General features: G+C 44.8%; 1 protein-coding gene across 2 annotated transcripts in view; it reads left to right on the top strand.

The window, feature by feature from the left end:
• The window catches only part of IL6ST (interleukin 6 cytokine family signal transducer), a 132,156-nt gene that overhangs the window by 59,760 nt on the left and 49,228 nt on the right, over window positions 1–23,168 (top strand). For both annotated transcript variants that reach the window (XM_040339495.1, XM_040339501.1), the window contains 4 exons: window positions 2,910–3,064; window positions 6,744–6,903; window positions 11,165–11,247; window positions 21,336–21,549. In XM_040339495.1, the coding sequence (XP_040195429.1) occupies window positions 2,910–3,064; window positions 6,744–6,903; window positions 11,165–11,247; window positions 21,336–21,549 (612 nt within the window). The remainder of the gene's footprint in view (window positions 1–2,909; window positions 3,065–6,743; window positions 6,904–11,164; window positions 11,248–21,335; window positions 21,550–23,168) is intronic.

The raw sequence follows: 23,168 nt of genomic DNA, 5'->3' as shown, positions 1-23,168 counted from the left end.
CACTAAACTTTGCTAAAAGCCTATGGGGGTTATTTACGAAAGGCAAATGCATTTTGCACTACAAGTGCAGTTTCTGTAGATCTAAGGGGGACATGCAGGGATAATAAACAGCAATTTAGCTTGCACATGATTGGATGATAAAACAGCAGAGCTTTGCCTAATTTCAGAGCTTCCCCTCAGATCTACAGCGACTGCACTTTCATTTACAAAAGTTTATTGTAAATATTAAAGAACAGTTACAAGTATAAAAATGATAAAAGGATCAACATTGAATTAACAGCATATTATACAATGCATCATAAAGGAAGAGAAAGATGATATTAGTTTACAGTTTAGATTGCAGGCAAATCAAGGGCAAACATGTACCGGAGTATCTGATTAAAGCTGTATGGGAGGGGGTACAATCAATTACTGAGCAAGATTCCAATAAGACCATTTAAAGCGGTGGTTCACCCTAAAAACTACTTTTTCTTATTCCACTGCCCCCCCACATTACAATCCGATTAAGGCTCTTATTTTTTTCATGCTGTACATACCTTAGTACAGCATATTCACCCGTGCATCCGGGTTGCGAGTCCCGCGGGAGTGGGCGTTCCTCACATGCTGGTGATTGACGTTTTGCCCAAAAACGAGCCCCCCCCCCCCCGTCGCGTAAGCCGTGTCACGATTGGCGAAAGGAGCCGAACGGCGATGCGCATGCGCAGTATAGCGCCAACTCGCCGTTCGGCTCCTTTCGCCAACCGTGACGCGGCTTACGCGACGGGGGGGGAGCTCGTTTTTGGGCAAAACGTCAATCACCAGCATGTGAGGAACGCCCACTCCCGTGGGACTCGCAACCCGGATGCACGGGTGAATATGCTGTACTAAGGTATGTACAGCATGAAAAAAATAAGAGCCTTAATCGGATTGTAATGTGGGGGGGCAGTGGAATAAGAAAAAGTAGTTTTTAGGGTGAACCACCCCTTTTAAGATCAAAAACCTGGAGACTATCATTCAGTGTATGATATATTCTTTCAGATAGTTTTATTGTGTCCATTCTGTCCATTTACCTGCGACCACAGTACTTTATCAGTCCTCCAGTTGAGAGCTATCATCCACTGAATGGCGCTACACAGGGAGTGGAACAGTCTGGTGCAGGGAGTGGGGATATTTGGTATTTTGGCAAATAGGAGGCATATCTGGGGGGGTGAGGATAATTTTGAACTTAGAGGTTTTTTCAAATCTGACCAATGCTGCACTCCAGACCTGATCCAGCAGTGGGCAGCTCCAAAAGATGTGTATAAGTGTACCTTGCTCAGGGCAACCTCTAAAGCAGTTAGAGATTGTGGGATAGAATTAATGGATATTGGAGGGGGTGAGATGCCATCTGGAGAAGAGTTTCATTGGAGTATCTCTAAAGGAGACAGCTCTGCTGCATTTACGGAGGTTATCTGACATAGAATGCCATGTTTCAGTAGGGATGGTGCAATTAAGATCTGTTTCCCAATGAAGCATCGGACCAGACTTCTCTTGTAGAGCAAAGTCATTAATGGCATGATATAAACGGGATATCATACCTTTGTCCCCTGGTGAGGACAAACGGATCCTTTCAAATACCGTGCGAGAGGGAAGAGTAGATAAAGAGAAGAACTTGGTGTAGAAGGATTTGATCAGTAATAGTTATCATGTTCAGACAGTGGGAGGTTGTATTTCTTTTGTATTGTAGAAAAAGGCATAAAATTCCATTTTGATTGTAGAGAGTGTAAAGTGGTAATGTTATCAATCCAATGAGAAAATAGGGACTTACTATTGAATGCTAGACTTAGTCTGGGATCACCTAGGAATGAAGTTAGGGGCGAAACTGACGAAGAGAGTGCATAGGTGTTTTTGATTTTTGACCAGAGTTGAAATAGATGTGCAACTATTACATTATGTTTAAGAAGAGTGCGGGTAAGAATATAGTTAGGCCATAGGATCCCTTGAAGGTGGTATGGGGCTATGGAGATGGATTCAAATTTTTTTCCACTGGATGTCAGTGGTTGGGGAAAACCACAGAGACATTTGGTTGAGCCTAGCTGCTAGAAAGTAGTGCCATAGGTTTGGGAGACCAAACCCCACAACTGCACTTTCAAGTGGACTTGTAGTGAAAAGTGGATTTGCCTTTTGTAAATTACCCCCTATGTTTGCATGGACACCTAGGCTAACATGGAGGGGCATTTAGAGGTATGGGAAAAAAATGCTAGACGCCCTTGGAAGCGGCTGTAAAAACGTCCATTGTGCATGAGGCTTAAATAATAAAATGAGTCCAGTATTGGTGAGAAGCCATACAGGGGCTGAAAACTGAAAGGAGATAGTATGTTGGCCTCTGGCTGCGCTGTTTTGAGTTTAGCTGCTGAATATTGTCCTGTGCCTGCTGCTGTGCATAAGCCCAATCACTGCTCCCTGTCCCCAAGTCTAAACCAACGTAAAAAAACATTGTGTCCACGGTATTGCTTTTTATGGATTACAGGAACACTAGAAGTACATTTTGTAATACCCATGGGTGGTACACACTTGCATATTGATTTTTAAAGTGTGGATTCAAAAGTTTTTAAAGTGTGGGTTTTTATAGCCCATGGTTTGTCAACAGATTTCCTGTATCTCTCTGCTTCTGCTACCATTTCCAAGAGGTTTACGTGCTAGAAGCATGGACAAGACATGCAGGTTGAGTACTATGTTCAGGGTCTGAGATGGTCTTCTAAGCACCTGCTTCCATCACGGCCCCTGTGTAGAATAGTATTGATATACTGGTGGGCACTACTTTAGAAAATGGTAACAGACCGGTCCCTAGTGTATAATTATTATCTTGTTGTAAATTTTGTAACATGCACTATTTATTTTATTTGCACTGTTGTAATGTTGTATCATTTCTGTTTTTTTTGTGTGTGTAGTGAAGCCCAATCCCCCAGAAATTGAAAAGGTGGTTTCCTTGTCTCAGCTACAGAAGGCTCTGAAGATTGAGTGGAAGAATCCATTAAAGGAATCTCTATTCCCTATCAAATACAACCTCAGATACCGGAAGAAAGACAGCATAGAGTGGGAGCAGGTAACTGATACGTTTTAGAGCCCATTCACATCTAGGCGACAAAACGCCGGACGCTTGTGCCGCTAGAGGGGAGAATTCCCATTGCTGTCTATGGAGATGGTTCACATCTCATAGACGCCGTACGCCTGTCGCCTGAAAAAAAGTCCCGGACCCTTTTTTTCAGGCGACATTGGCGTTCGGCCATTGACAGCAATGGGAAGGATTTGAAAAAAAAAAAAAAAAAAGATACACTATTCGCGGCAAAATACGCCGCGTACGCGGCGTTGCTTGTCGCGGAGGTGTGAATGCAGCCTTAAGTGTTCTGATACACTGGCCATCACATTGGCCCCACAGGTTTTTGGAAATGGACATTCTATTTCTCTGTCCAGGGCTTGTTGGGAGCTATATGGAGGATTGCGCACTACTTGTATCTGTGGATGGAGCATTTTTATATATTCATTTTCATTTATGACATCAGAACACCTTGTTTACACAGTTTAACTGCTTAATGACCACCCCACGTACATATAATGCAACAGGGTGGCCCTTTAGCACAAAATCGCGTACCTGTACTTGATTTATTATTCAGTCTGGGGTGTGTGCGCTGCCGGAGACCCGCTGTGATTGGATACAGTGGCAGCCAATCAGCAGGTTCAGTGAACCTGATGTCCACCAGGAACCCGGCAATCGTTCAGAGAGACAGAGCAGCGGTCTGCATATGTAAACAAGGCAGATAGCTGTTCTGCTAGTAAGGAAGATCGAGATCTTGTGTTTCTGCTAAGCAAGAACACGTATCTGTCTTCCTACAGTGCAACCATCCCCCACACAGTTAGAAAGCACTCCCAGGGAATACAATTAACCCTTTGATCGCTCCTGATGTTAACTCCTTCCCTGCCAGTGTCATTAGTACAGTGACGATGCATTTTTTTTTAGCACTGATCACTGTATTGGTGTCACTAGTCTCCAAAAAGTGTCACTTAGACCCCATACACACTACAACATTTTCTGCAGATATTTGTCTTCAGACTTACCAAAACGATATAAAATATGAGGTCAAACCTTAAGCGTTTCAATTTATGTGCACTACATGGTTTTGGTAAATTGGAAGACAAAAATCTGCAGACAATCTAATAGTGCGTATGGGGGCTTTAATGTCTGCCGCAATGTCAGTCTCGCTAAAAATCGCTGTAATAAAGTCCTATAAATCTATCCCATAGTTTGTAGGCACTATAACTTTTGCGCAAACCAATCAATAAACACTTATTGGGTTTTTGTGTTACCAAATATTTGCAGCAGAATACATATTGGCCTAAACTGATGAAGAAATTTGATTTAAAAATATATATACTGTATATATTGGGTATGTTTTTATAGCAGAATGTCTTATTTTTTGCACTATAAAAAAAAAACTACAGAGGTGATCAAATACCACCATAAGAAAGCTCTATTTGTGGGGAAAAAAGGTCGTACAGCATCGCATGACTGCGCAATTGTCAGTTAAAGTAACGCAGTGCCTTTTTGTAAAAAATGGCCTAGTCAGGAAGGGGGTAAAACCTTCCGGAGCTGAAGTGGTTAAAGGCTAACTTCATCCATTGTTCAATATTGCACCCATATTTAAGGTGTAGCATGTTGCAAACGCCCCCCCCCTCCAAATTACAGAGTGTGGGGGTTCTTGCAGCAACAGCTATCCCTTTTGAAATCTGTGCAGCTGTGTATAAACTAACTACAAGTCCCACCTTCCACCACAGCAGACAGACTTGTAATTCTCAATGGAGGAGTGATTTCCACACTCAATTCATTGATTTTTTTTCAGCTTTTTAACTCAGTCTGTACCTCCAGTATGAACAGAGAGAGGGAGAAAGCGTTTGCAAGAGCCTAACATTGCATCCATGGTTCACGCATCGTAAAAGCAATGCTTTTGTTTTTTCCTGTGAGGCATCCATGAGTCTCGGGACCATCCCAGTCCCTAAAAGGCAATCTTAATCTTGGGGGGGGGGGAGAGCTAATCTTCTATAAAGGCATCTCCATTCTCTGAAGATGGGGTAAAGCCATACCGTCCTGAATTTTTCACTTTTATGGTCATGATGGGTTTAACTACATAAGGACCGCCGCACGACTATACGTAGACAGAATGGCACGACTGGGCACATGAACCTATTTATACGTCCTCTTTAAGAGCCCAGGCTCCGGCTGCGAGCGTGCTCGCGACCCAGTCTGCAGCTCCGTGACCCCCGATCGCCGCTGGTGTCCCGCGATCGGGTCACAGGAGCTGAAGAACGGGGAGAGGTGAGTGTAAACAAACCTTCCCCGTTCTTCACTGTGGCAGTGTCGGTGATCGTCTGTTGCCTGATATAGGGAACAACGATCAGTGACGTCACACGTCCAGCCCTGCCCCCCTACAGTAAGAAACACACATGAGGTCACACTTGACCCCTACAGCGCCCCCTGGTGGTTAACTCCTTCACTTCCATTGTCATTTTCACAGTAATCGGTGCATTTTTATAGCACTTTTCGCTGTAAAAATGACAATGGTCACAAAAAAGTGTCCGATGTGTCCGCCATAATGTTGCAGTCACAAAAAAAAATTGCTGAACGTCGCCATTAGTAGTAAAAATGTTTTTATAAAAATGCCATAAAACTATCTTCTATTTTGTAAACGCTATAAATTTTGCGCAAACCAATTGATAAACTTTTTTTTTTTACTAAAACTGGCGGCGCTTTACCGCTGACGCGGCCTGCACCCCAGTGTGAAAGGGGTCTGTGTAGACAGGTGTGTGCCTTTTCAAATCATGTCCAATCAACTGAATTTGCCACAGTTGGACTCCAAGTTTTAGAACCATCTCAAGGATGATCAGTGGAAACAGGATGCATCTGAGATCAATTTTGAATGTCATGGCAAAGGCTGTGAATACTTACCGTATTTATCGCGTTATAACGCGCTCCCGCGTATACCGCGCACCCCTAAAGTGACCCCCAATCCTGTGGAAAAAAAGTTTTATTTTTGTACTTACAGTTTTGGTGTCTTGCGCGGCCTCCATCAGCGGCCTCGTCGGGTCCAGCGTCCTTCTGCGGCTTCGGGTGTCCTTCTGCGGCAGGTCCGGTGTCCTTTTCGGCGGGTCCGGTGTCCTCTTCGGCGGGTCCGGTGTCCTCTTCGGCGGGTCTGGCGTCCTTCTGCGGCGTCCTCGCGTCCTACCCGCTAGTTTCCCGCGCCGAGTTTTGAATACTGCGCCAGCATATACCGAGCGCAGTACACTCGGGCAGGCTCGGCAACTGTCGCGCTCACGTCCTGTACGTCCAGGACGTGACCGCGGAAGAAGCCGAGACTGACAGTATTCAAAACTCGGTGCGGGAAAGCAGGTATCGGCGTATATCGCGTACCCACGATTTTGCCCTGATTTTCAGGGCAAAAAAGTGCGCGATATACGCCGATAAATACGGTATGTACTTTTCACGTTGTTATTATCATGTATTGTTTGTAGATATTTGAGGAAAATAATGAATTTAATCCATTTTAGAATAAGGCTGTAACATAACAAAATGTGGAAAATAGTGAAGTGCTGTGTTACTTTACAGATGCACTGTAGGCTCAAGTGAAGGGGATAACTGCATTGACATTTTAAAGAAGTTTTAAATACAAAATTAAACTTTGTTAACAAAGATCATGAATGCATTAATAATAAATATGATTTTGTATTTTTAGGTACCTCCAAATGACATTGATAAAACCCGAAATTCATATACACTGCAAGATCTGCAACCTTATACAAAGTATAACCTTTCCCTGCGCTGTAAGCAGCAGAACAATAAAGGATACTGGAGTGATTGGAGTAAAGAGTATGAAGCCATGACCCCAGAGTCTGGTATGCTAAAATAAGTTTTTAAGTCTACATATTATAAGGCTTTTGTGCTTGTAGATGAATCTTTTATACTCTTTCATTTCTAAAGCAGGGGTGTCCAACCTTTTGAAGAGTGAGGCCACTTAAAGCGGGGGTTCACCCAAAAAAAAAATTTTTAACATTAGATTCAGCCGAGTTGTCAGAATGACAATCGGCTGTTTTTTTTTTTTTTATCCTCGTACATACCGTATTTTCACCGCCGCTTCCGGGTATGTCTTATGCGGGACTGGGCATTCCTAATTGATTGACAGGCTTCCGACCGTCGCATACAGCGCGTCACGAGTTGCCGAAAGAAGCCGGACTGCGAAGTCGGCTCTATACGGCGCCTGCGCACCGACGTTCGGCTTCTTTCGACAACCCGTGACGTGCAGTATTCGACGGTCGGAAGCCGGTGAAAATACGGTATGTACGAGGATAAAATTTAAAAAAAAACAGCCGATTGTCATTCTGACAACTCGGCTGAATCTAATGTTAAAATTTTTTTTTTTGGGTGAACCCCCGCTTTAAGTGATTTGGTTACTGGTTGCAGGCCACAATAGGCGAAGCAGATGGGGGACTGGTCCGTGTCCACTTTGCGTATGCAGAGCAGACATGGACACAGCCCACTCTACTCTATGGAACCTCCGATCAGCCCAGACAGAAGGGGAAAGATTCCATTCTGCTTTTTAAGTGGATCGGATTGGAGGTAGGCAGGTGTAAACGGACACGTCTGTTAACATCTGTTGGTGAATAGAGGATCCGCCTGAAAAGCGGACAGGCGCACCCGATCGCACCGATCGTGTGAAAGGCGCCTAAGGCTTTCACACTGATGCGCTGTGGTTTACCCAAACCATAGGTGCAGCGCATTGCACCTGTGGCTTTTCTGCAGGTTAGCTGCACTTTGACATAGAGTTCTATTATATCCTACAGGTGAAACTAAAAAAATTTGAATATCATGCAAAAGTTCATTTATTTCACTAATGCAACTTAAAAGGTGAAACTAATATATGAGACTCTTTACATGCAAAGCAAGATGGTTCAAGCCGTGATTTGTTATAATTGTGATGATTATGTCTTGCAGCTCATGAAAACCCCAAATCCACAATTAGAATATTATGAAAAGTTGCAATATTCTAGGCTCAAAGTGTCCCACTCTAATCAGCTAATTAAGCCATAACACCTTCAAAGGGTTCCTGAGCCTTTAAATGGTCTTTTAGTCTGGTTCAGAAGGAATCACAATCATGGGAAAGACTGCTGACCTGACAGTTGTACAGAAAACCATCATTGACACCCTCCCATAAGGGCATGCCTCAAAAGGTAATTGCAAAAGAAGTTAGATGTTCCCAAAGTGCTGTATCAAAGCACATTAATAGAAAGTTATGTGGAAGGGAAAAGTGTGGAATAAAAGGGTGCACAAGCAGCAGGGATAACCACAGCCTGGAGATGATTGTCAGGAAAAGGCCATTCAAAATTGTTGGGGACTTTCACAAGGAGTGGACTAAGGCTGGAGTCGGTGCATCAAGAGCCACCACACACAGACGGATCCTGGACATGGGCTTCAAATGTCGTATTCCTCTTGTCAAGCCACTCCAGAACAACAAACAATGTCAGAAGCCTCGTACCTGGGCTAAAGAAAAACAGACCTGGTCTGGTGCTCAGTGGTCCAAAGTCCTCTTTTCTGGTGAGAGCAAATTTCGCATCACATTTGGAAACCAAGGACCCGGAGTATGGAGGAAGAATGGAGAGGCGCACAGTGCAAGATGCTTGAAGTCCAGTGTAAAGTTTCCACAGTCTGTGTTGATTTGGGGAGCCATGTCATCTGTTGGTGTTGGTCCACTATGCTTCATTAAGTCCGGGGTCAGCACAGCTGTCTACCAGGAGATTTTGGAGCACTTCATGCTTCCTTCTGCAGGCGAGCTCTATGGGGATGCTGACTTAATTTTCCAGCAGGACTTGGCACCTCCCCCACACTGCCAAAAGCACCAAAACCTAGTTCAATGACCATGGGATTACTGTGCTTGATTGGCCAGCAAACTCGCCAGACCTGAACCCCATAGAGAATCTATGGGGCAATGCCAAGAGAAAGATGAGACAGGAGACCGAACAATGCAGAAGAGCTGAAGGCCGCTATTGAAGCATCCTGATCTTCCATAACGCCTCAGCAATGCCACAGGCTATCTTCCATGCCACGCCGCATTGAGGCAGTAATTGCTGCAAAAGGGGCCCAAACCAAGTACTGAGTACATATGCGTGCTTATACTTTCCAGAGGTCCGATATTATTCTACAATCCTTGTTTTATTGATTGCATGTAATATTCAGATTTTCTGAGATTGTGGCTTTGGGGTTTTTATGAGCTGTAAGTCATAATTATCACAATTATGACAAATCACGGCTTGATCTATCTTGCTTTACATGTAATGAGTCTATATCTCGTATATTAGTTTCACCTTGCACCTTCAGTTGCATTAGTGAAATAAATGAACTTTTGCACGATATTCAAATTGTTCGAATTTCACCTGTACATTCAGGCGTTTTGTTGTACATTCAGAAAGCGCACCAAATCCGCAGGTAATAACAGAAGTCTATGACTCAGAGCAGGTATCCCACAGGTGCAATATATGCTTTTATTGCTATATGATTTTAATTAAAAACTGACCTCGGTCTTCACTTCAGGAATCCTATAGGTATCGCTGGCTGTTGCTGTCCCCGTTTGATTGCATTTGGCATCACCCCCACCTGTGACAGGAGCCGGCGCTACACAGGAAGCAACAGCTCCACTCTTTATTACACCTGCATGCTCCCTCTACCGACGGCTCGGTTCTCAATTCTGATGCTCTGGGATGGCGGGTTGGTAACATGCAAACTGAACTTGTTGACCTGCCATCCTAGAACAGGAGGTTGCAGGCCACATCAGAGGGCTCTTCATCCTGTGGCCCACAGGCCAGTGGTTGAGCACCCCTGCTCTAAAAAATTTTTTAAAAGTGCTTTGTAATAAACCATACAGCTTATGGTAATCCATGAAACACTTCCAACTCGTAATTTATTCCTTTTCTAATAAGTGGAAAGGAAGATCAAGCAAAGTGGTGTCACCTTTGCCTCTACATGTAAATAAGAAAAAAATTCCAATAGTTTTCTATAAAAAGTAAATCGGTGCAGCTGGTGTGACATGCAGCTTTGGTACAGTTTAGTAATTTTTTTTTTTTTTTTTTAGCTCCTTGCTCTTTACAGATCAGAATAGAACCCTCAAGATAATCGATTCCCAGTAGAAATGATCTTTCTTGGTCTGTGTGAAAGAATGGTTGAATTGGACTAAAGTTTAGAGTTGCGTGTATTTGTCTACCTTGGCTATTTTAAAATGACCTTCTAAAATGTAGTAGGAAAGTGTGTACAGAAACTGACTCTTGAAGGATATCTAAACCCAAGAATAAAAATGTATTACATTGAAGCTTACCGGTCCTTGGATGTGGTGGCAGCATATTTTTAGGCTAATTACAGACCATGCCAGTTGTTTTTTAAGCCTCCGCCTCCTGTAGTAGTAGTAGTAGGCCCTAAAGTAGAGTTTGTCATTTTTTTATTTATTTTTTGTTAAAAGTCAGCAGCTACAAAAAGTGTAGCTGCTGACTTTTAATAAACAGCCACTTACTTGTCCCATGATCCAGCAGTGTACTCACACCAGCTGTTCTCCCCATGTCCTCCCTCGGCGATGCCGGATTCTCAACTACGGGCACCTGGCTGTGACAGCTTGCGGCTTCACAGCCAGATGCTCACTGCACATGTGCGAGCGATACTGTGCTCCGTAACTGTTCCCAAAGTCTTTTAGGACCTGTCATGTGTCCCAGAATACTTTGGGAAGAAGAACAGACATTTCTATGATCGCCTAAAGTGACCACAAAGCAAGTGGAAGCCGGTACCTGTCAAAATCGGTACCATGAGTGACAATGCTGCTCCTCCTGGACATAATACAGTGAGTACGAGTTGTCACCATAGGACAGGAAGTATTACTGCTAGGATCACCAGGTGACAGTAGGGTAAAAAAGCCCAACTGGATACTTTTTGATGATGGCTCTGATAAATGGGTGGAACTGGGTAATCCTGGTTGATGAAGCTCTCTATTGAAGCCCATAATATAACAGCATTGGAATAATCTGTTCGCAAGCAGGCAACATTTTATAGGTGCAGGGTGTTGGCTTTTAATAACCATATAGCAATAAACTTTCCTATTATTGTTCTTTTTGAATCCTTTAGCTCCCTCACGAGCCCCAGAATTTTGGAGGAAGATTGGTGATCCAGATAGTAATGGTGTCCGGACTGTTTGGTTAATGTGGAAGGTAAAAACAAGTGTATACTGCTGTATAATATGAGTTCCAGTAACTGGGTCAAATATAGTGAACAACCATAAATAGTCTTTAGAATTCTGTCTACAAATCTTCCAGGATGCTGAAAATTCTCTACTTAATACACAAACGTTTATTATCTTCTAAATTGCTTTTCTTAAATTAAAACAAAAAAAAAACATATACAGAGACGACTGCTACTATGTAATCATCCACAGTGTGCCATAGATCTGTTTTTTATCTTGCTGTGGAAAGTAGGGCTGCAGCTGATTATTTTCTTAATCAATTAGTTGGACGATTTATTGTTCTGATCGGATAATAACCTTAAAAAAAACCTGTGGTGTATTATAGAGGTCGACCGATATGGGTTTTTCTCTGGCCAATGCGATATTTAGAAATTGCGGCGGCCGATGGCCGATATATGATGCTGATTATTTTTTTTAAATCGACCCAAAAAAAATAAAAAATAAATTCACCATCTCATAAAATCTAACAGTTGGACCCCTTTCACACTGGGGTGTTTTTAATGCACTTTTGGGTTAAAAAAATCTCCCCTGCGGTCTGTGTGAACACCCGAGTGCTTTCACACTGAGGCGGTGCGCTGGCAGGATGTTGAGAAAAGTCCTGCAAGCAGCATCTTTGGAGCGGTGTATACCGCTCCTCCACCACTCCTGTCCATTGAAATGAATGGGCCTTCAAAGCGCTTCTACAGCGGTGCTACACGGGCGCATATAACCTCTCCATCGGCTGCTAGCTGGGTTATAAGCGCCCCGCTAGCAGCCGAATAGCGCCGCTAAAATGCTGGTAAAGCGATGCTAAAATTAGCGGCATTTTACCGTCAACGCCTGCCCACTCCAGTGTGAAAGCAGCAGAGCTTCGCCGAAAAAAAAAAAGTATTAAAAGTCGGCAGCTACAAATACTGTCAGCACCCGAAGCCGATCTCTCCCTCGGCTCTCGGGTGTTGCCCCGGTCATCTTCGGTAAGGGAATCGAGAAGCAGGCACAAAAACAGGTAATCAAAACTTTTGGACTAAGAAAAAAAAAACGGGCTAACTTTACTGTTTTTTTTTTTTTTTATTCATTCATTAAAGTGTATAAAAATTGCATTTGAAAGACCGCTGCACAAATACCGTGTGACATAAAATATGACATAAAATATTGCAACAAACTTCGGGCAACTTGCATTGACTTCTATGATACAGAAGTTATTTGCAAGTCGCGCTGAAGAAAATCGGCTTTTTTTAAAAACAATCGGCCGATACCGATTAATTAAAAGTGCCAAAAATCTGCCGATAATATCGGTCGACCTCTAGTGTATAATTTTGTTAATGTAAAGTTAAAAGAAAAAAGGCAGTATAAGCCGACCCGAATATAAGCCGAGGCACCTAATTTTACCCCAAAAAAACTGGGAAAACATATTAACTCGAGTATAAGCCTAGGGTGAGCAGTAGGGGTGCAATGGATCAAAAACCTCATGGATCGGATCGATCCTCGGATCAGAGTCACGGATCGGATAATTTTTCGGATCAGCAAAAAAAATAAAAAAAATTACCAATCTTATTACACCCACCGGAGTTTTAGATTTCAGTTCTTTTCAACACAAAACGGAGCTTATGTGCTTAAATACAGTATATGTAAATCTGACGGACTGTTTACATGTTAAATTTTAAAAGCGGCAGCAAACCTGCTGACCTTACATGCTTGCTAATGTGAAAAAACACCTCTGATTTTCACATTTAACTAAATGGGAAATGTGAAAGTCACATTAGCAAGCATGTAAGGTTTGCTGTTGCTTTTAAAATTTACATTATACAGTCCATTGGATTTCCACATACTGGGCCGGATTCAGATACCTGAGCGTATCTGTCCGGCCGGCGTAACGTATCTCCGATACGTTACGCCGCTGTAACTTTGGGCGCTTAGTTCTGTATTCAGAAAGAACTTGCGCCCATATTTACGGCGGCGTAACGTATGTGTTGCGGCGGAAGGCCGCGTAATTCAAATGGGGGATGTTGGGGGCGTGTATTTAAATTTGTCTTGACCCCGCGTTTTGTACGTTTTTTTTTTAAACGGCGCACGCGCCGTTCGTAAAATATCCCAGTGTGCATTGCTCTAAATGATGTTGCAAGGACGTCATTGGTTTCAACGTGAACGTAAATTACGTCCAGCCGTATTCGCAAACGACTTGCGCAAACAACGTAACATTTTAAAACTCTTCGCGGGAACAACGGCCATACTTAAAGCAGTGGTTCACCCTCCATAACAACTTTTTAGCATACAATGAGGCATAGTAGCGCGAGCTACAGTATGCCTGTCTTTATTTTTTTATCCCCGTACTCACTGTGCACTCGTAGAGACAAGATTACGACTCCCCGCGGGGAATGGGCGTTCCTATGGAGAGGGAAGGTGATTGACGGCCGGCTCTGGCACGTCACGCTCCCCGAAGACAGCCGGAACAGGTCTCGGCTCTTCACGGCGCTATACGGCGCCTGCGCACAGACTATGCGCAGGCGCTGGGAAGCGCCAAGTCCTATTTCGGCTATTTCCGGAGAAGCGTGACGTGCCAGAGCCGGCCGTCAATCACCTTCTCTCTCCATAGGAACGCCCATTCCCCGCTGGGAGTCGTAATCTTGTCTCTACGATTGCACAGTGAGTACGGGGATAAAAAAATTAAGACAGGCATACTGTAGCTCGCGCTACTATGCCTCATTTTATGCTAGAGGAAACACTTTTTTTTTTTTATTAATAGGGTGAACCCCCGCTTTAACATTAGCTACGCCTCATATAGCAGGGGTAACTATACGCCGGAAAAAGCCGAACGCAAACGACGTAAAAAAAAGGCGCCAGGCGGTCGTTCGTTTCTGATTCGGCGTAAATACTCATTTGCATATTCCTTGCGTAAAAATACGGAAGCGCCACCTAGCGGCCAGCCTGAAATTGCAGCCTAAGATACGACGGTGTAAGACACTTACACCTGTCGGATCTTACGGATATCTATGTGTAACTGATTCTCTGAATCAGTCGCATAGATACGACCGGCCGGACTCAGAGATACGACGGCGTATCAGGAGATACGCCGTCGTATCTTTCTGAATCCGGCCCCTTGTATTTAAGCACATAAGCTCAGTTTTGTGTTGAAAAGAACTGTGAAATCTAAAACTCAGTTGAGTGTAACAAGATGTCCGCTTGCCCCCTTCTCACTAGCATTACTGTGCAGGAGTGTGGGGTGGAGCATGATGGCGGCGGCGAAACGTCACTTCCTGACGAGACAGCCACCACCGGGTGTACCAAGATGGCCGGAGCTAGGCCGAGCCGGGGACTTTCCTATGGCCGAGGCTGTGGAGCGCTCCGTAGATTGTGTGGTGTGCCGATCCAAACAGGGTGGTGACCCGTTCAGATCACGGATCGGTGACGATCCGTTGCACCACTGGTGAGCAGCTACTGTAAGTGGAAAAGAGGGTCTGTTTTTTATTTTATTTTTTCAGTCCTCCTCCATGCACTCAGTGTGCACAGTGTCACTCCAGTGCAGTCAGTACAGTGTCAGTCCAGTGTCGGTCCTCCTCCATGCACTGTCAGTGTCCACAGTGTCAGTCCAGTGCAATAAGTACAGTGCAGTCAGTCCTCCTCAATGCACTGTCCGTGTGCAGTGTCTGTGTTTCTCTCCCGGGGTATACAGCCCCCTCACCTGCCGAACCTCTTAATCCCTTGGTGGTGTCGCAGTCTGGCCCCCTTTGTCCTGGTATCGTTGGGTTCTTCCCTTGTCCAGGTGACCGGCACTGTAGTTCTCATCCCTGGGCAGTGTGAGGCGGGCAGGCAGGCAGAGTGCGGCAGGTCTATGAGAGCTGTACACCTGGCTGTGCTCATGAGTGAAGGGGGAGCAGACACACTGCTCTATACACCGTGGCAGGTCTATGAGAGGCGGGCTGTGCAGTGGAGGACCGGACACGCTGCTCTGTACACCCGCGGTGGCTCTATGAGAGGCGGGAGACAGGAATGGAGCACAGCAGGGGACCAGAGCGGTACATGGAGGGAGGGGAATAGGAGCGGGAGAGGAGCAGAGCATCCGCATCAAATACTGACACGGCGGCAGATAACTGACTCGAGTATAAGCCGAGGGTGTCCTTTTCAGCACAAAAAAGTGCTGAAAAACTCGGCTTATACTTGAGAATATATATTTATTTATTTTTTTTAAGTGTATTTTGTGCGTGTACTCGAGAGAGGAGCCGGACATGTTAATACATAAACACCTATTAACCACTTCCCGACGCGATTTGGTATGTAGATATACGTCGGCAGAATGGCACGTACAGGCACATTGGCGTACCTGTACGTCCCTGCCTAGACGTGGGTCGGGGGTCCGATCGGGACCCCCCCCCTGCTACATGCGGCGGGCGGATTCCCGCGGGGAGCGATCCGGGACGACGGCACGGCTATTCGTTTATAGCCGCTCCCCGGAGCTGAAGAACGGGGAGAGCCGTATGTAAACACGGCTTCCCCGTGCTTCACTGTGGCGGCGTATCGATCGAGTGATCCCTTTTATAGGGAGACTCGATCGATGACGTCAGTCCTACAGCCACACCCCCCTACTGTTGTAAACACACACTAGGTGAACCCTACCTCCTACAGCGCCCCCTGTGGTTAACTCCCAAACTGCAACTGTCATTTTCACAATAAACAATGCAATTTAAATGCATTTTTTGCTGTGAAAATGACAATGGTCCCAAAAATGTGTCAAAATTGTCCGAAGTGTCCGCCATAATGTCGCAGTCATGAAAATAATCACTGATCGCCGCCATTAGTAGTAAAAAAAAAATAATAATACAACTATCCCCTGTTTTTGTAAACGCTATAAATTTTGCGCAAACCAATCGATAAACGCTTATTGCGATTTTTTTTTTTTTTACCAAAAATAGGTAGAAGAATACGTATCGACCTAAACTGAGGAAAAAAAATAATTTTTATATGTTTTTGGGGGATATTTATTATAGCAAAAAGTAAAAAATATTGCATTTTTTTCAAAATTGTCGCTCTATTTTTGTTTATAGCGCAAAAAATAAAAACCGCAGAGGTGATCAAATACCACCAAAAGAAAGCTCTATTTGTGGGGAAAAAAGGATGTCAATTTTGTTTGGAAGCCACGTCGCACCACGGCGCAATTGTCTGTTAAAGCGACGCAGTGCCGAATTGTAAAAACCCCTTGGGTCATTTAGCAGCATATTGGTCCGGTCCTTAAGTGGTTAAACATCCCTACACACCATAAGTGGAAGAAGTAGCCATAGAGCCCCTTCCAGCCTTACAAATGTGGCCTGTGCATCCAAGTGGTAATGAGCCCCGGTCATGAAAGGATTAAATAAAAGAGGAAGCAATTCAAATGTAAATATACCAATTTTTTTATTTTGTGTTTTATGAAAGTATAATTATGGATCTATACACACTTTTCCTTTTCCAACTATTTATACTCTGAATAAACCAAGAGTCCTTTGGTAAAATCAATTGGCCAGAAGTGAAGATCTAGTGATCCTCTCACCCATTCGCTGACACACATTTGACCAAGAGATTCCAAGCCTGCCCACCACGGAAAGGTAGACTCTTCTAGGGCAGGACCTACACTAAGCTACCCTACTGGATGCTAGTCATCCTTTTTCTAATGTTGGGTGTATGTTTGTAGTAGGCCTCATTCTATAATCTGTGTGTGCGATCTACTCTCTCCTAATTTGATTGTCTGTCTGTGTACATCTCTCTAAAGCATGGAGCAGTCAGTTTATGTACATCTGGACGTCCTCTGTTAGTTTAGGTCAGTGCATGCCAGTGCAGTGTGTGTCAAGTAAATAAACGTTCATCAGTAATCAATAGAAAATAGTCAGGTAGGTGAGGTCAGTGTATGTCAGGTAGGTGAAGTCATTGTGTATGTCAGGTAGCCCATCCCATCCCATCCTACCCCACCCCCATCCTATCCTATCCCACTCCACCTTACCCTATCCCACCCCATCCACCCCCATCCCATCCTACCCCACCCCATCCTTCGGCACCCCCTTTGAGGGCAACCATACTGCTAATGTGGCCCCCGATGAATTTGAATTTGAGTTTGCCACCCCTGATCTAGATCATTCTCCCAATAAAATATGCAGATGGACATAAACCTTCTGTTTAAAGTGATATGCAATGGCATTTTAGGAGACCCTGTGAAAGTGTGTCCTAGTTACCAAACCCACCACCACCACTTACTAGCATGTCTTTATAGTGTGGGAGGAAACCGGGGTACCCGGAGGAAACCCACACAGGGAGAACATGCAAACTCCAGGCAGATGGCGTCATGGTCAGGATTCGAACCAGCGACCCTTCTTGCTGCTAGGTGAAAGTGCTAACCACTACACACTTATATGTCAGCAACAAACATAGGATAGGTGGTTTAACCCTTACCCACCCCCATTTGCCATGGTCGGGGTTTTTCTTTAAAGTCCCATTCAACTCTATGGGAAATACATGTTACTTCATAACTTCCAAACGGCTGTAGATATTTCGATAACACTTGGTCACATGTTACTTATATGTCCACTTAAACTATAGGATAGTTAATTTATCCCTTAACTACCCCCATTTGTGAGGGTCGGGGTTTTTGTTTAAAGTCCCATGCAAATCAATGGGAAATGTATGTTCCCACATAACTTCTGTACGCCTGGAGATATTTCAATAATACCTGGTACACATATTACTTATATGCCAAATAAAAATATATGACAGTTAAATTAACCCTTACCTACACCCTTATATAAAAGATGGGTATATTTATATTACTATGATTTTCCTCCCCAAAAGGGTAAGATAGGAAGACCGGGCAACGCCGGGTATTCAGCTAGTGTTTTATAATAGAGGAATGTTATGGGACAGTTTGGAGGCTGTTTTGATGGGGCAGTTTGGGGGCAGTTTTCATAGTGACAATTTTATGGAGGCAGTTTTTATGGAGGCAGTTTTGATAGGGCTATTTTTATGAGGCAGTTTTGATGGGGCAATTAGATGGGGGCATTTTGATGGGGCGATTTGATTGGGGACATTTCTGATGAAGGCAGTTTTTGATGGGGCCGTTTTGATGGGGGTGTTTTTGATGGGGCAGTTTTGACGGAGGCATTTTTGATGGGGGCATACTGACACGCCGCACACTCACGATCAACGCGCTGCACGCGCCCAGTCAGCATAACAGAGCCACTTCCCTGGGTGTCAATATGCTATTGACCAGGCGGGAAGTGGTTAACGCTCACTTTGAAAAAATATATTAATATGTCTGGAGATCGAGGTTAGGACAGGATTTTTATCTGCCAGTCTTCAATTTTCAGATCTCACCGACCTCAGCTAAAAATAGATCCAATGATTTGTCAGTTGGCCAAAATTAACTGTCAGAAATAAATAATATAAATCACCATCTTATCTCGGTGTGAGAATTAAAGGCTGCATTTACCGTTTCCAGAAAATCACCAATACAATCCTGGGGCCCCCGGGAGATACTACAATTCATTGTTCATTAACCCCTTAGTGACTGATAGTAAAACACATGGTAACAGGGCTGGTGCAAGGAGTTTTGACACCCTAGGCGAAACCTAATTTTGCGCAACCCCCCCCCCCCCCCACGCATGCACGCTCTGCCCCTCACTAAAAATTTTGCGGCACCCATTTCTTCAGCCGTGGTCCACAGGCTTGCACCTGTGCCTCTGGACCCGGCCCGAAGACAAATAGTGGATGGCACCAGCTCGCTTTCTCACGCCAGCCGTGGTCCACAGTCCACTGTGTAACTGCCTGTCTGTACAAGCAGACAGATACACTGACAAGGTTTTACAGGTTCTTACTAGAAACAATAATAAATGCACATTTTTGTATTTGCAAAAAGATCTGCATTTATTTTTTTATTTTACAAAGATGGACTTGAACCTTCACACCTCAAATTGCCCCAATTCCTGTATTTTCAGGTCTCAGATTATCACCCCCTCTGTACCCCCCTGCACACACATATCTGTTCCTCTCTGTACCCCCTGCACATCTGCCCCCCCCCCACACACACACACACATCTGTTCCCCCTCTGTACATCTGTCCCCCACACACATCTGTTCCCCCTCTGTACATCTGTCCCCCACACACATCTGTTCCCCCTCTGTACCCCCCTGCACATCTGCCCCCCCACACATCTGTTCCCCCTCTGTACCCCCCTGCACACCTGTCCCCCCCCCCACACACATCTGTCCATCCGTCCCCCCCAGACACATATCAGTACCCCCTGCATGTCTGTTCCCCCCCCCCACACACACATCAGTACCCCCTGCACGTCTTTTTGTCCCCCCCACACACATATTGGTACCCCCTGCACATTTGTCCCCCCCCCTACACACACATCAGTACCCCCCTGCACGTCTGCCTGTCCCCCCCCCCCACACACATCAGTATCCCCCTGCACGTCTGTTCCCCCCCCCCCCCCCCCACACACACACATATCAGTACCCCCTGCACGTCTGTCCCCCCCCCCACACACATATCAGTACCCCCTGCACGTCTGTTCCCCCCCCCCACACACACACATATCAGTACCCCCTGCACATCTGACCCCCCCCCCCCCCACATATCAGTACCCCCTGCACGTCTGTCCCCCTCCACACACATATCAGACAGTACCCCCCTGCACGTCTGTCCCCCCCCACATACATATCAGTACCCCCCTGCACGTCTGTCCCCCCCCACACACACATATCGGTACCCCCTGCATGTCTGTCCCCCCCCCCCACACATATCAGTACCCCCCTGCACGTCTGTGTCCCCCCACACACATATCAGTACCCCCTGCACGTCTGTCTCCCCCCCCCCCCCCCCACACACACATATCAGTACCCACCTGCACGTCTGTGTCCCCCCCACACACATATAAGTATCCCCTCTGTACACAGTGCAATGCACTTGTAAATTAAAAGCAGCGTCAATGTTTTATTTTTTGTGACTATTGAGTGCTGCCTGTGTTTCCACTATACCTGCTGAGCCAGCGGCGGGTGATTACTTTACTCTCCAGGAGAGTTGTGCTGCGCCTGCCTGTCCTTGCACACCAGATCCCGGGCGCCCAGGAGGAGGGGGGAGCGGATATCGCGGCAAGCGACAGTGCATTTAGGGCTTCCATCTCATCCACCTCCACCGATCATGTGGCACTTCCGGCCGGCTGCTCCTCGTCCCAGGTCTCTCCCCTCATCTCCTCACTGCCGCTTCTAGGGCAGCACTGCAGGCTGAGGATAGAGCGGTCCGTCTGGGATGTAGTCACATGCGCAACCGCCCCCTAGCCTGGCACCAATGCGCCATAAGGCATGTATTTAAAAAATGCCGGTCCTGGAGGTATTTTAATTATCTGAATCCCCAGCAAGTGGCTGGGGATCCAGATTTTGCCGCCCCCCCTACCCTGGCGCCCTAGGCAGCCGCCTGTCCCGCCTATTGCTAGCGCCGGCCCTGCTCCCACTTTCATCTGGATTGCCTAGGTGACCATTTTAGACTCATACAGATGTTGGCATAGCCAGCTGCCCACAGTTAGGAAGCCAGTGCCAGGAACCTGAAGGCTAGTGAAGAACTAGGCTGGGTGAGGACCGCGCTGGACCACTGGACAGGTAATTGTGTTATTAGAGGTCAGCAACTTCAGGATTTGCTGCTGATTTCGAATTAAATTTTTATCAGAAACACTTCCAGGTCTGTCCCATTCCCTTACCTAGAATAACCTTTAGGGCTTGTTCACACCACTTTTGGCACAGGAACACATGCTTTTTCCTGCACTGCAAGGAAACACACTGCCCTCTGCAGATGTGCACAGCTGCCACACTACCATGTGGTTAGGTGCAACACCATTTCAAAAAAATCATGCATTCTCACGTGTTAGGAAGCCCATTGAAATTAATGGCTTTCTTCTTTTTCTCCTTATTTCTTTTTCTTCCTCCTTCGCCTCCGCTTTAAAAATATATGTTTGGGGGTTCTAAGTAATTTTCTAGCAAAAAATACTGATTTAAATGATGTTCAAGTCTTTCCAATTTCACTAATAATACAAACTTTACATTTGTTTTTATTCCTACCAGGATTTGGGGACTTATGCTAATGGAGAAATATTGGGATACAATATAACCATTGGAACATCTAAAAACTTCCTTGATGCTTATGCTGTGCCAAAACATGATCGACAATACAATGTCACTGTCCCAAAGGATGCTGTTCAAGTTTCAGTTGTTGCCTATAACGCATACGGTGTATCTCCTTCATCTGTTCTAGTTATTCCAGATGTCAAAAACAGAGGTATGAATTTACTACCACGTTCTCATATAAAATGTAATAATTGGCATTCAAGAATATCTAATTATTGTTGTAATGGAAGTGCCCTATTTACATGAGGCCTCTGGTCTCACATTGGCCCTTTTTGAAGAAAATGCTATCTGGGTGGTTTTGTACTTTTTCGTCTGAGTCCCCAATTGACTTTCCATATGAAAGGATATAAAAAAAGTAAATTTTCAAGCAGTACTCACAAATGTGGTTGTGCCCCAAATGTAGAAAGTCTCATATGGCTGTGTATGTAAGGGAACACTTGAACGTACAGTGCAGACCAAAAGTTTGGACACACCTTCTCATTCAAAGAGTTTTCTTTATTTTCATGACTATGAAAATTGTAGATTCACACTGAAGGCATCAAAACTATGAATTAACACATGTGGAATTATACATAACAAAAAAGTGTGAAACAACTGAAAATATATTTCATATTCTAGGTTCTTCAAAGTAGCCACCTTTTGCAGCAGACACATCTCTAGAACTGTTAAGAGGAGACTGTGTGAATCAGGCCTTCATGGTAGAATATCTGCTAGGAAACCACTGCTAAAGAAAGGCAACAAGCAGAAGAGACTTGTTTGGGCTAAAGAACACAAGGAATGGACATTAGACCAGTGGAAATCTGTGCTTTGGTCTGATGAGTCCAAACTTGAGATCTTTGGTTCCATCCCCCGTGTCTTTGTGCGACGCAGAAAAGGTGAACGGATGGACTCTACATGCCTGGTTCCCACTGTGAAGCATGGAGGAGGAGGTGTGATGGTGTGGGGGTGCTTTGCTGGTGACACTGTTGGATTTATTCAAAATTGAAGGCATACTGAACCAGCATGGCTACCACAGCATCTTGCAGCGGCATGCTATTCCATCCAGTTTGCGTTTAGTTGGACCATCATTTATTTTTCAACAGGACAATGACCCCAAACACACCTCCAGGCTGTGTAAGGGCTATTTGACCAAGAAGGAGAGTAGTGGGGTGCTGTGCCAGGTGACTACCTCCTGAAGCTCATCAAAGCAAAAGGTGGCTACTTTAAAGAACCTAGAATATGAAATGTATTTTCAGTTGTTTCACACTTTTTTGTTATGTATAATTCCACATGTGTTAATTCATAGTTTTGATGCCTTCAGTGTGAATCTACAATTTTCATAGTCATGAAAATAAAGAAAACTCTTTGAATGAGAAGGTGTGTCCAAACTTTTGGTCTGTACTGTATGTATAGCTGGCGGTGGGCTGTATCCCAGACTGAAAATATGCACTTTTTTTATGTTGCACAACAAATGTGCATGAGCTCCAAGCGGCATATTTTGTGTGTGTGTGTGTGTGTGTGTGTGTAAATATATATACTTATATCTATAGATAGATGGATAGATCTATATCTTAATCGGTCAGAACATTCTGACCACCCACCATAACCTGTCAAGGTATGGACTCGAATAGACCTCTGAAGGTATGCTCTGGCACCAAGCTATCAGTAGCAGGTCCTGTAAGTTGTGAGGTGGGGCCTTCATGGATCGGACTTGTTTTTCCAGCACATCCCACAGATTCTCGATTGGATTGAGATCTGCCCAATTTGGGCACCTCAACACCTCAAATTGTG

This window comes from Rana temporaria, chromosome 1 (genome assembly GCF_905171775.1).
Source record: "Rana temporaria chromosome 1, aRanTem1.1, whole genome shotgun sequence".
Lineage (NCBI taxonomy): Eukaryota > Metazoa > Chordata > Amphibia > Anura > Ranidae > Rana > Rana temporaria.
Note: the sequence above shows the minus strand (reverse complement) of the source record. Positions and strands in the feature narration are given on the sequence as shown.